We start from the raw sequence: 14,062 nt of genomic DNA on the forward strand, positions 1-14,062 counted from the left end.
AGTCTTACTACTAGACTGCCAGACAAGTCCCTAGAGCTGAGTTCTTAACCCTTATCACACCACAGATGCTTCTGGAATCCGGGGCATGCTTTTGGCAGTCTGGTGAATGATGCAGTTTTTTAAAAAAATATTTTAAAAAATTTATTTAGTTATTTGACTGTGCCGTGTTCTTAGCTGTAGCACTTGAGATCTTTGATCTTTCCTGTGGCATATGAACTCTTAGTTGTGGCACGAGGGGTCTAGTTCCCTGACCAGGTTTTGATATAGGTTTGACCCCTGTATCCATCTGGGAATATTCCACGTGTCGTGAGGACAACTAGGCCTAAGCACCACAACTACCAAGGCCGTGTGCTGCAGCTACTGAAGCCTGAGCACTTAGAGCCTGTATTCTGCAGCAAGAGAAGCCGCTGCAATGAGACGCCCACACACCACAATGAAGCGCTGTCCCCACTTGCCGCAACTAGAGAAAGCCCATGCAAAGCCATGATGCCCCAGTTCAAAATAAACAAATAAATGATGGTATAATCATACATGAACTTCTTTCATTTTATTTTTGTGTCATCCATGAATGCATTAAATAACAAGATCTCGAGGGGGCCTAACAACTCATTCACAGGTAGTAAAGATTATAAACAATATTTTGTAACATCTGCATCAGCTGTGATGTGATCTAAAAATAGCTGTGATTTTTAGCTGTGTCACAGAGTCACAGGCACTGCTCAATACTAGTGAAGTGTGATGCCTACAGTTACAATGGAAAGGAAGGCTAAATTTTAATTAGAGGTGAGTGAAAAATCAAAATATAATTCGTTCCATTTAAGTTCATGGTCTATTCTATCCATAAACCCCTTGGAAGTGATCTGTGATCCCCATGTTAAACTTGCTGTTTCAAACACCCTGCCCATCTCCTTATCTTCCACATGTCTTAATTTTATGTTTCCTCAAATATTCCTCAAATTTATTCCTCAAATACAGTGCCAACTATGTAGAAGGGTAACTAACTTTTGCCAGGAGATGCAGGAGACATGGGTTTAATCCCTGGGTCAGGGAAGATCCTCTGGAGGAGGAAATGGCAAGCCATTCCTCCAGTATTCTTGCCCAGGAAATCCCATGGACACAGGAGCCTGTCAGGCTACAGTCCATGGGATCACAAAGAGTTGGACATAACTGAGTGACTGAGAATACACATACAACCTTTTGCAATCTAGCTTTACTCCCAGGGTTACTATGCTCACTGAAGTCACTAGTAATCCCCCACACTAGAAAGACCCTTTTCTATCTCCATGTTACTCCATCTTCCTACAGCCTCAGATGTCAAATCATCTCCTCCCTAGAACATTCTCTTTCCTAGATTTCTACAGTATCCTTCTCTGTGGCTATACCTCCGTTGTTGCTTAATCACTAAGTTGTGTCCAAATCTTTTGCGACCCCATGGACAGTAGCCCGCCAAGTTCCTCTATCCGTGGGATTTCCCAGGCAAGAATACTGGAGTGGGTTGCCTCCAGCTGCAAGAACAAACTATAAGGAACTATCCCACATTTCAAGAGATCCAGATACAAGGCAGCTCCGGGGCTGATTAATTTGATGGCTCAGCAGCAGCATCAGGGATCCAGGTGCTTTCCCTCTTTCTGCTCTACCATCTTCAGCATGATGGCTTATCCTCAAGATGCTGCTGCTGCTGCTGATGGTGGTAAGTCACTTCAGTCATGTCCGACTCTGTGCGACCCCATAGATGGCAGCCCACCAGGCTCCCCCATCCCTGGGATTCTCCAGGCAAGAATACTGGAGTGGGTTGCCATTTCCTTCTCCAATGCATGAAAGTGAAAAGTGAAAGTGAAGTCGCTCAGTCATGTCGGACTCTTAGCGACACCATGGACTGCAGCCTACCAGGCTCCTCTGTCCATGGGATTTTCAAGGCAAGAGTACTGGAGTGGGGTGCCATTGCCTTCTCCGATCCTCAAGATGCTCTCTGCACAATTAAAAGATGACTGTAGTAGTCCCAGGTGCCAACATGCAACTGAAGAAGTGCAAATTTTCTTTCATTTTTTTACAATGTCTCGTGGCTTGCAGGATCTTAGTTCCCCGATTAAGGGGGTTGGATGCAAGCCTCTGCAGTGAAAGTGCCAAATCCTAACCACTGGACCACCAGGGAATTCCCTCTTCCTATCTACTTTTATCCAGCGAGGAGATCTTCCCCAGAAGCCCCCAGAAGTCTTTCCTTACATTTCATGGACCTGAATTGCATCGCATATCCCTTCCTAAATCAGTTGCTGGCAAGGAAATTGTGAGAACCATAGTTGGCTTGGATTAATCAGGATTTACTGCTGCTTGGAGGAGGGGTGGAATGCAGAACAAAATCAGGGCTCTGCCAGGAACAAGGAGGGCAGGCAATCAAACCTCACTGATAGGCTCTAATTTTTCTTCTGCCTTTTTGTTTGCTCTTTCATTTTTCTTTGCAATAAAATCTTCCTACCCTTTAGGTGTTATATTCTATTGGGTTCTATTCCAGTCCTCTTCCAGTCCAGGAACATCCCACACCATGCATCGTCCCTGAGTGATTCTATTCAGGCCTATGGCTTCCACTGCCACTTGGGTACAGCCAACTCTCCACCTAGATCCTGCTTCTTCGCTCTGGGCCTCTGTATTCTCTGTTGCCTGCCGGCCCCCGACTTCCATCTGGATATTCCCCAGGCTTCTCAAACCTGGGGCTTCTCAACCTCTGCAAACATGCTCCTCTTGAACTCACACGTCTCAATACACGGCCCTACCTTCACCCAATGTCCCAAGATTGAAATCTGTCTGCTCAGACTCTTCGCTCTCCCTTAATTCCATGACACATTCAGCCATCTTGAACTGCTGTGGATTCTTTCCACTCTATCTCTAGAATCTGTCGCTTGGGCAGGGCCCTTCTCATTTCAGGCCTGGCTAGAAAGCTTGCCTGTTGCTCCATTCAAGCATGCCCATCTCACTGATGTCAGAGGGATCTTTCCTTTTTTATTTTTTAAGGTTTTTTTTTTGATGTGGACCATTTTTAAGTCTTTACTGAATTTGTTACAATATTGCTTCTGTTTTATCTTTTGTTTTTTTGGCTGACAGGCACCATAGGATCTTAACTCCAAACCAGGGATCGAACCCACACTCTGCGCTGGAAGGCAAAGTCTTAACCACTGGATTGCCAGGGAAGTTCCTTTTTTCTTTTTAAAAAAATATTAAAAAAATTATTTGGCTGTGTCAGGTCTAAAGTTTCGGCAAGGATCTTTAATTAGGGCAACAAACTCTTAGTTTTGTGCATGTGGGATCTAGTTCCCTGACCAGGGATCAAACCTGGGACCCCTGTGTTGGGAGCAAGGACCCACTGGAACCACCAGGGAAGTCCCCCATCCATTTTTTTCTGAGCTTGTGTTTTCTTCCTACTGATTTGTATCCACTCTCTTTCCCTCACCCCCTTTTTCTCCACCTGCCTAGTTCCTACTAGACATTCAAGACAGGCCAGGGACAATCTCCTCCAAAAGTGAAAGTCGCTCAGTCGTGGCTGACTCGTTGTGACCCCATGGACAATACAGTCCATGGAATTCTCCAGGCCAGAATACTGGAGGCGGTAGCCTTTCCCTTCTCCAGGGGATCCTTCCCAACCCAGGGATGGAAGGTCTCCTGCATTGCAGGTGGATTCTTTACCAGCTGGGCCACAAGGGAAGCTCTAGAATACTGGAATGAGTAGCCTATCCCTTCTCCAGCAGATCTTCCCAACTCAGGAATTGAACCAGAGTCTCCTGCATTGCAGTGATTCTTTACCAACTGAGCTATCAGGGAAGCCCTGCTCCAAAAAGTCTTCCCCAATTCTCTGGCCTCTCCCTGCCCCTACCCCAAGTTAAGCCAGCTCTATACTCTCTACACACCAAGCTTGCTGTATATTTATCTCCTCTGCAACTTCATGAACACCTCTATTCCCCTCTCATATTAGTGTGCTATGTGTAATGTAGGTGCATAATAAAAGAATAAGCAAATAATAGGCAAATAGGATTACTTTCAGGTTTATTTTCTTTTTCCTATTCCTTAAGAAAACAACACAGAACAAAATAGCCAGTTTTGTTCTATTTCACAACCAAAATATGAATTTAGTAAAACTCCTTTCACATAAAGAGCTTCGGCTCTCTGGTTTCATTGTTTAACCTTTTTCCTTGGCATCATTTTGAAAGTTAAACTCCCGCGGTCACAGTATCCCAGTCTCAAGACCCTGAGACACACCCTCATTTTCACACCACTGCCTCATTACTTCACAAGATACCTGTATTCCTGGCCTACCATAGGCCAGGCATTCAGAAAAGCCCAGAAACAAAGGTGCCTCCCCAATAATGTCTTTTTAAAAAATATTTACTTATTTTTACTTATTTGGATTTATTTGGCTGTGCTGGGTCTTTGTTGCACCATGTAGAATCTTTGATCTTCGTTAAAGCATGCGGGATCATTCAATTTCGGAATCTTTTTAGTTGTGGCACGTGAACTCTAGTTCCCTGACCAGGGATCAAACTTAGGCTCCTGCATTGGGAATGAGGAGTCTTAGCCACTCAACCACCAGGGAAGTTCTCAAAATAATGTCTTATTGGGAATTCCCTGGGGGTCCAGTGGTTAAGACTCTATGCTTTCACTGCTGAGGCTAAGGGTTCAATCCCTGGTCGGGGAACTAAGATCCGGTAAGGCACAAGATGCAGCCACAAAACAAATTAAAGTTTTATTCAATCTGTAATGTTCAGTAAAGGCTTAGGACATTTAACAAACTTGTTAGTTGACAAATGCTACATGTACTATCAGATGCAAACCAAAGCCTCAGACAAAGGAAGGCCAAATCCCACTACATTATCATAACCTGAATCAGAGATCATAGAGCCAAACATATTAAACTCAGCACTCAATAATCAAGCTGTGGGTAATGACCTCCAGGTCCTAAGAGATGGACCATGAACCTGGGCCTTCTGTTCAACCTCAACAGAAGTCTGCTCTGAAACTGAATCTGTAGGATCATCACAAAGTAATTAGGCTTTAAGTTTTTTCACATTTATTTAAAACAATCAGTCATTTAGTTTTTACCCCGAATAAGATCTTTCATCTCTAGCAGCAGCCAAACTATATTTTAACTCCAACTGCATCTTGTGATATAACAGCAGCTAATATTTGCTGAGTGTTGACTATGAGTCAGGCACTGTGCTAAGTGCTCAGGCATCATTTTATTTAACCCCGACAGACAGGTCAGTTCTCAGCAGAAATGGAAAGCACACCCTGCTAATAACTGGGAGGATTTTTGTTCAGCTCAGCTAATGTACACAAGCACCTCAGTTTCCAACCCCTTTCTGCAGAGGAGGAGGAGTCTCAACCGTGTCAGAGATGGCTTCTTAGAGAAAACTTAACACTGCAACTTCTCCAACTCCGAGAAATTCACATGTTCTAACCTGTTTGCCTATAAATTGAGATTTCAAGTTTTCCTGCTTCTGGGAGAAGGAGGAGCAAGGCACTATTGTTAATTAAGAAAAGGTGGAAATTAAATTCCCACGTTTCACAAGTGTTCCTAAAGGGCTTACAGCTTATTATTTTAAAGGAAGCAAACAGCCATTCCAAGCTCAAAAGGAGGGGAGGCCTGGCAAGTTTACTATCACCTCCGAAGCCGTCCCCTTCACCTGGGCGGATTCTGAGAGGGGCCTGGCAAAGCCTCTGAAGACAGGCAGCCCTAAGGAGAGGTCCGTCGGGGGAGGGGAGATTCAAGGCTAACGAAGGCGCTCCGACCCCACCCTCAAAACTTCAAAGGAAGCAGCCAGATCCTCCCAGAAGAGGCCGGCCGGCCGGCTTGCGGATTCTCTGGGAAGGCGCTCGAACTCTTCCGACGGCAGGGCGGGAGCTAGAGGGAGCAGGCGAGGAGGCCCGGTACGGTTAGGGGAGGGAAACTGAGCCCGGGAGAGGACAGGCGTGGGGCAAGCCAGCGCCTTCTAAAGACCAGAAGATTCTTGGCGGCCGGGGCTGGAAGGCGGCCGAGTTCTCCTTTAAAAAAAAGAGAGAGAGAGGAAACAAAACCTAAAAAAAAAAAAAAAAAAAATCCTCGTCTGAGCATGACTCTTGGCCGTGGTGCTCTCATCAGAGTCTCTGCAGCGGCTCCCAGAAAAAGCTCGCCAGACGGGGACAGACCCACAGCCCAATCGAGCGGAAGAGCGGCCAGAAGCCAGCCCACGTCGGAGCCCGGGCTTGGAATGTTGGGGGTGGGGGAGAGGCCGGACTGCACCGACTCTACAATAATTGGTTCGGAGACAATTGGCCATCCATATGGAAAAGATAAAGTAGATCCCTATCTTACAGCAGGCCTCCAAATAAGTTCCAGATGCACTAAAGACCTACAAGAAACAAGCAAAACTACTTTTGGGCTTTGGGACGAAAACAGCGAAGGACAACTTTAAGATAGTGGGAGAAGAGGCAGGTCCTTTAAGAAGGAATAAAACGTGCAAATCATAACCGAAGAGATGGGTAACTTTGTCTACATTAAAATGAAAATCGTCTCTGAGGCAAAAGACATCATATACAAAGGGTAAAGACAAACCATAGACCCATAATATTTGCAACCCATAAAACCAAGAAAAAAATTCGTAGAATATCTTGAATTAAGAGAAACAGCCCAATAGAAAAAAAAAAGGGCAAAGGAAATGAACAGGCAATTCCCAGGGATCAGTAACAAGAGAAAATTGAATCAGCTTTGATTGTGATCCTAACTGGAAGTTACAGCTATGAGTTACCTGGAGCTGACAAAAATGAAGATCTGATAACCCAAGTGTGGAACTGAGTATAGAGAAATGAGAATGCTATTGCTGGTTAAAAGTATAAGTTGGTAACAACCATCTAGGAAAAAATATGCCAAACCTGGTAAAGTTGAAGATGCACAAGCTCTTGGTAAAGATATTTTTCTTCACATTCACAAGTGGATAACTCCTGTAGGCATTTGATGTAACAGCAAATAAGTGGAAACAATCAAATCACCCCTGTGTGGAAATAGAATAAACTGTTTTTATCCATCCAATGAAATACTATGAAGCAGTTAAAAGGAACGAAATGAATCTACAAGTCTCAACATAGCTAAATCACTAAAGCTAAAGTAGGGTGAAAATAGCAAGATACAAAAGGATATTACACTCTGATACCATTTATGTAAATTTTCAAAATAAAAAATATATAGTAAAAATTCAAAATCATGCTTGCATGTTTAAAACTTTTTGAAATTTAAAATAAAATAGAAACCACAATGAGATACCACCTCACATTCATTAAGATGGCTTTTTTTTTTTTTTTTTTAAGTAACAAGTGTTGATAAAGATGTGGAGAAACTGGAACTCATGTGTGTTGCTGTGGGAATGTGAAATGGTGCAGCCATTGTGAGAAATAGTATGGAAAGTCCTCAAATAAAGGAAACACAATCCTGCCATGATTTAGCAATTCTGCTTCTGGGCATATACCCAGAAAAATTGAAAGTAGGCACTCAAACAAGATATTCAGACACCCATGTTCATTAGCAGCATTAAGTAGAAGCATGCCAATGTCCATTGACAGATGGATTGATAAAACACAAAACGTGGTATATGCATACAATGGAATATTATATAGCCTTAACAAGGAATAAAATTATGATATATGTTTCAACATGGAGTAACCTTGAGAACATTACCTAAGTGAAACAAGCCAGACACAAAAGGACAAATACTGTGTTATCCCACTTGTATGAGGCACTTAGTCAAATTCACTGAGACAGAAAGCAGAATGGTAATAAGGGCGGGTTACTGTTCAACAGGTAGCTTGGGAAGGTGCCAAGGTTCTGGAGGTGACTGCTGGAGACCGTTACAGAACAATATGTATGTACTTAACTTCACAAAATTGTAATCAAAAATGGTTAAAATGGTAAAATTTGTTAGATACATATAATTTAAAAATAGAAATTTAAAAGAAGAAAATTAGCTTGAATTCAGCCCCTCTACCTAGCAGAGCAGGCAGAGCCGCTCACCTACCTATAAAGCAGAGCGCCGGTGACTCCAGACACCTGGACGTCCCCTCCCTCACTTCCCTTCCCCCACACCCGGTCACTCCCCGCTGCCCTGCGCGTCTCACTGCGCAGGCGCAGAGCTGGGGCGGGTGGGCAGGAGGGGGCGTGGCCTCACTCCGCGCCTGTGCGGAATTCCAGCTGCAACTGCTGTGGGGGGAAAATGATGCCCAGGTTGGGCTCCCGGGCCGCCGGCCGAGAGGAGGCCCGCACTGCACACGCGCAGACCGAGCATCCGCGTCAAAAGCAGAAGAGAGCGCGCGCTCCCCACGTCCTGCGCGCCCAGCTGCCAGGCATTTGTCCCTGCCGTGACTCCCGCCGGGCCTGGCCAGGCTGGCGCGGCCTCATCTGAAGAGCGATGCCCCGGGAGATCATCACCCTGCAGCTGGGCCAGTGCGGCAACCAGAGTGAGCGAATGAGAGCCGGGCCCAGCTAGTCTCCGGTTCTGCCCCTTCGGGTCCCACCCGAGTGCTTGGCATCCTCCAGCACCACCACCCCACCCCCGCCCCGCTTCCCTCCCATAAACCCCCTGCCCTACTGCGCATGATGAACCAGGTCTCAGACACTCAGAACGAGAGACATGCCTCTAACCCTGAGCTGTCACAGCTCCCAGACCCGGGCGTCTTGGGCCCACCCTTGAATGTGTGAGACTGTCTGAGCCTCACCCTGGGCTCCCGAGAGCCCTCTGCTAGAGGGCTTTAGCAGACCCAGGCGTCTCTCCCCATCCCCCAGTTGGGTTCGAGTTCTGGAAACAGCTGTGTGCCGAGCATGGTATCAGCCCCGAGGGAATCGTGGAGGAGTTCGCCACCGAGGGCACTGATCGCAAGGACGTCTTTTTCTACCAGGTGCTGCCAGCGACTTAGCCAGGGTTGGCAATGGCCCAGGAGGCCTGAAGGGAAGGGTTTGGGTACTGGGAAACCCACTGGGCAGAGAAGCCAGGGCAGCTGGTTTGAAGGAGGAGGGCAGGCAGGAGCCGGAGTTGGGAGGACTGGAGGACTGGGCAGGCCCTAGCTGATTGGGCCCATCCTGGACTCCTCTTGACAGGCGGATGATGAGCACTACATCCCGAGGGCAGTGCTACTGGACCTGGAGCCCAGGGTGATCCACTCCATCCTCAACTCCCCCTATGCCAAGCTCTACAACCCAGAGAACATATACTTGTCAGAGCATGGAGGAGGAGCTGGCAACAACTGGGCCAGCGGATTCTCCCAGGTATCCAGGTGGCCATCCCAGAGACTCTTGATGTTCCCTTCCTGGGGTAAGGCAAGCACAAGCAGTCTGGTGATTAGACCATACTGACAGTAAGAGACAAGGGACTACCCTGATAAGAGGGACAGACACAGAGAAGTTTATGCAAAGTAGCATTTCTGGGGTGAGGGCCACAGTTGGGGCTCTGCTTGAGGCATCAGCAGTGTCCCAAGGTAGAGTTACTGGTGCTGAAAAGAAATGCTCTCCAGAAACATCATCCTCACGTCTCTATAGATGTCTCTGCCTTCCTCATGTCTCTATACAGGGTGAGAAAATCCATGAAGACATCTTTGACATCATAGACCGAGAAGCAGATGGAAGTGACAGCCTAGAGGTGAGGTTCTGCCCCTTTAGGGGAGAGGAGCGAGGAAGCTGAAAAGTGCTGGGGAAAGTCAAGAGGTAGCCTCCCTGGTGGCTCAGGATAAGCAATCAGCCTGCAATGCAGGAGACCTGGGTTCAAATCCCTGGGTCGTGAAGATCCCTGCAGAAAGGAATGGCAACCCACTCCAGCATTGTTGCCTGGAAAATTCCATGGACAGAGGATCCTGGTGGGCTACAGTCCGTCCATGGGGTCACAAAGAGCCTGATCAGATGTGTGATGGGGCAATTCAATTCATAACTCTTTCATTAAGTATCAGATGTGAGATGGTGAAGTAAATAAGGTACAGTCTGTGTCCTCAAGAAGATCCTAATCTGGATGGCATCAGCTCCTTCTTTCTCAAGGAGCCTCACACTGGATGGATATACAGGAAGCCCTGAGACTTGAGCGGGTTGGGAGTGGGCCATGAGACAAGCCTGAAGTCTCTCCCCCAGATCCCTGGAGACTGCCTCTCCATTCCTCCCCCTTCAGGGCTTTGTGCTGTGTCATTCCATCGCTGGGGGGACCGGTTCTGGCCTGGGCTCCTACCTCTTGGAGCGATTGAATGACAGGTAAGCCTGTGTTTGGAAAGAGGGCATTAGCTCTGTTTCCCTGGGTAATGTCTTTTTTTTTTGTCACTTTTTTCTTTTGGACTGAAAGCCCTATTCCTACCGCCCTTCAGTTATAAGTAGGAACAGAGCCTGGCCTCCCAGGGAGCATCTTGGAAGCAATAACTCTCAGGAAACAGGGAGTCTGCATAGGTGGGGGAGAGGACCTAGGAGGGAGGGAGGTTTGATGCTTCAGGTTTATCTTTTTTGGCTTCTGGGAGATACATTGCTCATATTGCCCCAGCCTCCTCCACTCAGGGCAGAGGCTGTGGAGGCTGCTAAAAGAAGGCCTGCAGCATTCTGAGCAAGTCAGTTCTGCCCTCACTCCTTTTGTTTAAGACCTTGGTGGCACTTGGAAAGGATTGGCCCCCGTTATCCCTGGAGAAGACAAAGAGAGGCAGTGATGAGAGTCCTTGCAATTCACTCTGCTACCTTCCCGTTTCCCTCTTCCTCACCCCCAGGTACCCCAAGAAGCTGGTACAGACATACTCAGTGTTTCCCAATCAGGATGAGATGAGCGATGTGGTGGTCCAGCCCTACAACTCACTGCTCACACTCAAGAGGCTGACCCAGAACGCCGACTGTGTGGTGAGCATGGGAGGAGGAAGTGGGGCCTTTGGCCTACCTCCCCAAACCAGTGAGACACCTACACTCTGCCCTTCCCAAGCCCTTGCCCAGAGAACAGACAACCAACAAAGCCATACCTGGTGGCCCAAAGTATGAAGTAAGAACCTGACCCCAAGCTTCTCATAGTTCCTTTAGGTAGCAGGACTCTCAACAAAGTAACACCCCCCTCCCACATGTCTCCACTTAGCCTATTTAATACCTACTCATGTTTCCACTCTCAGCCTAATGGTTACTTTCTTAGCAAAACCTTCCCTGACCACCCAGACAAGGTCAAATTCCTTTGTGCTTATTTCAGGCATAGCTATACTTTTCTGTTGTTTTGTATTCAATGCCACTCTCCCTTCTCTAGACCAGGGGTCCCCAACCTCTGGGATCTAATGCCTGATGATCTGAGGTGAAGCTGATGTAACAATAATAGAAATAAAGTGCACAATAAATGTAATGCACTTGAATCATTCTGAAACCCCACTCCTACCCCGGTCCATGGAAAAATCGTCTTCCATGAAACTGGTAAAGTTGGGGACCGCTGCTCTAGACTATAGACCTGGTGAGGGGGAAGACCATGCTTGTTTTACTCTCTATGGTTTCTCCAGAGCCAGGTACCATGCATGGCACATGTTGGACAGTCAAATATTTCTCTAATGCACTGGATGGTAGAAAAGTGTCTCTTGATGCCCCAGAGACAGTACTTGCCCTTTAAATGAATATACCTGCTTCCTAGTTTTGGAGTGTAGAGGGGGACTAAGCTAATAACCTATTTCTCTGCCCCCTTTCTCCTCAAAAAGGTGCTGTGACCCTCTTCTGTCCCCCCAGGTGGTGCTGGACAACACGGCCCTGAACCGGATTGCCACAGACCGCCTGCACATCCAGAATCCCTCGTTCTCCCAGATCAACCAGCTGGTGAGCCCCCCACTCCTGGACTCCCTCCTTCCCGAAGCACCATCTAGGGAAGGGAGGCCCCCAGGACAAGGCCCGTGACCCGGCACCCTGTCCCCAGGTGTCCACCATCATGTCAGCCAGCACCACCACCCTGCGCTACCCCGGCTACATGAACAACGACCTCATCGGCCTCATCGCCTCGCTCATCCCCACGCCACGGCTCCACTTCCTCATGACGGGTTACACGCCCCTCACCACGGACCAGTCGGTAAGAGCAGCCCTCGGGCCCAGCAGGCCCTGACCAGCCTTTCCCTTCTCTCGGCTGCACCCGGAGGCCCTGCTTGCTGGCTGACTCGCTCTCCTCTCCCCCTGCCTGTGGCACCCTGCAGGGCCGGGGCTGTACGGGGTCTGCTGATGCTCCTGCACAAGGACATGAGTTAGCTGAGCTCTGGGGGACTGAGATCTCTGATCCCTCAGTGAGGACCTGAATCTAAGGACACTCTCCAGAGAGACCAGGCTCCCCCGCATCTGATGGGGCTGTGCGTCACCTCGTGCTCTCTGTCCATGTGTCTCTTGACTTTACTCTGAGTACCGGGCTGCCCTGTGGCCCCTCTCCCCTCAGGTGGCCAGCGTGAGGAAGACCACAGTCCTGGATGTCATGAGGCGACTGCTGCAGCCCAAGAACGTGATGGTGTCCACAGGTCGGGATCGCCAGACCAACCACTGCTACATCGCCATCCTCAACATCATCCAGGGGGAGGTGGACCCCACCCAGGTGGGTGAGGCCCCTTCGTTCTACCTCCGGAGCCCACAGGGGTAGAGGAGAGGCTACCACCACCATCCCTGTGCCCACCCCAGGTCCACAAGAGCTTGCAGAGGATCCGGGAACGGAAACTGGCTAACTTCATCCCGTGGGGCCCCGCCAGCATCCAGGTGGCCCTGTCTAGGAAGTCTCCCTACCTGCCTTCTGCCCACAGGGTCAGTGGGCTCATGATGGCCAACCACACCAGCATCTCCTCGGTGAGCCTGGCTGCCTGGTCTGCTTTGGCCCCTCTTTTCCACCTTCATCATTCTCCACCAGATCCAGTCCACCCCCCTGTCTCCCCCTGGCTCCCATCCTGGAGACTTTTATCTCTTTCAGCTCTTTGAAAGTTCCTGCCAGCAGTATGACAAGCTGCGGAAGCGGGAGGCCTTCCTGGAACAGTTCCGGAAGGAGGACATCTTTAAGGAGAACTTTGACGAGCTGGACAGGTCCAGGGAGGTTGTGCAGGAGCTGATTGATGAGTACCATGCAGCCACTCGACCAGACTACATCTCCTGGGGCACCCAGGAGCAGTGAGTCCTCCCTACTGCACCCTCTGGACAGTAAGCACCGCCCCATCATACTTGGTTCCTCTGGTCCAAATTCCCCTCACCAACAAGGTTCTAGATTCTTCTCCAACCCAAGAGTGGGCCTTGCTTCTTCCTTTTGGTGACATCACCCTTGATATGCTTATTTAGCTCTAATAAAGTAATAAAGCTTAGTTGTGAATATAGTCAGGCCTTGGTCTGTGAATAACTGTCAGGCCTTGGTAGGTGAATATGGGGGACAATGAAAGGATCTCCGTGGTGCCTCGCAGTTCCCAGGCATGTGTTGGTAGGGTAGGCTTTACCTGCTCTAGTCTTACCAGGTGGTCCCAATCTGTGTCCATTGTTTCCATGAGCATCCCTGCCTAGAACCAGGCTGTTTTACTGGAGTCAGTCCTACTCTCAAGACTACAGAGTGTTACTGATGTCTGCTGTCTCCTCTGTGCCTAAGGTCCTGCCCGAGGGTGGAGATACATAGCTCATATTGCCCCAGCCTCCTCCACTCAGGGCAGAGGCTGTGGAGGCTGCTAAAAGAAGGCCTGCAGCATTCTGAGCAAGTCAAGAAAGCCAAGACTCTGGATTCCCAGGCCCAAGGCATTTAGATCCTCAGGAGTTAACCCAATTCAGCTCGATCTGATAAAGCAGTTAACAGCTCAGGAGTAAAGTTGAGCCCATCCCGATCAATTCATTGTCTGCCAGAGAAGTTCTTGGGTCTGATCCTGCTCCAGGCTTCTTCTGTTCCAGGCCCAAAGCAGTAGGCACATTAAAGATAGTCCCAGCTAAGACCCAGAAGCTGGACAGCAGGGTAGGACTGGGTAGTGCCAGTCCTGGTGACTCACTGCCCTCGGGCCTCAGGGACGCCAAGAGGCCACCCCCATGCCACTCAATGGAAGAAGGATGAGTAATTGCCAGCTTCCAAAACTGCCCTCTTGT

General features: G+C 48.5%; 1 protein-coding gene and 1 long non-coding RNA gene across 3 annotated transcripts in view; one reads left to right on the forward strand and one right to left on the reverse strand.

Moving 5' to 3' along the window:
- Positions 1-8,139, reverse strand: part of LOC122695142 — a 38,303-nt gene extending 30,164 nt beyond the window's left edge. The window contains exons 1-3 of one of the 2 annotated variants that reach the window (XR_006341312.1): positions 8,031-8,138; positions 6,895-7,013; positions 5,000-6,027 (exon numbers count right to left, since the gene is read on the reverse strand). This is a non-coding gene — a long non-coding RNA (uncharacterized LOC122695142). Of the gene's footprint in view, positions 1-4,999; positions 6,028-6,894; positions 7,014-8,030 lie in introns of those variants that run through there. The other variant, XR_006341313.1, reaches the window with a different exon arrangement.
- A 56-nt stretch (positions 8,140-8,195) lies between these two features.
- On the forward strand, positions 8,196-13,317 carry LOC122695136 (tubulin gamma-2 chain). The gene is made up of 11 exons (XM_043904667.1): positions 8,196-8,469; positions 8,795-8,907; positions 9,107-9,274; positions 9,576-9,644; positions 10,161-10,240; positions 10,738-10,864; positions 11,717-11,803; positions 11,901-12,050; positions 12,405-12,557; positions 12,641-12,802; positions 12,924-13,317. The coding sequence occupies exons 1-11, from the start codon at positions 8,421-8,423 to the stop codon at positions 13,119-13,121; spliced, it is 1,356 nt and encodes a 451-aa protein (XP_043760602.1). The 5' UTR covers positions 8,196-8,420; the 3' UTR covers positions 13,122-13,317.
- The last annotated feature ends 745 nt before the right edge of the window (positions 13,318-14,062 follow it).

This window comes from Cervus elaphus, chromosome 5 (assembly GCF_910594005.1).
Source record: "Cervus elaphus chromosome 5, mCerEla1.1, whole genome shotgun sequence".
In the NCBI taxonomy this organism is placed as follows: domain Eukaryota; kingdom Metazoa; phylum Chordata; class Mammalia; order Artiodactyla; family Cervidae; genus Cervus; species Cervus elaphus.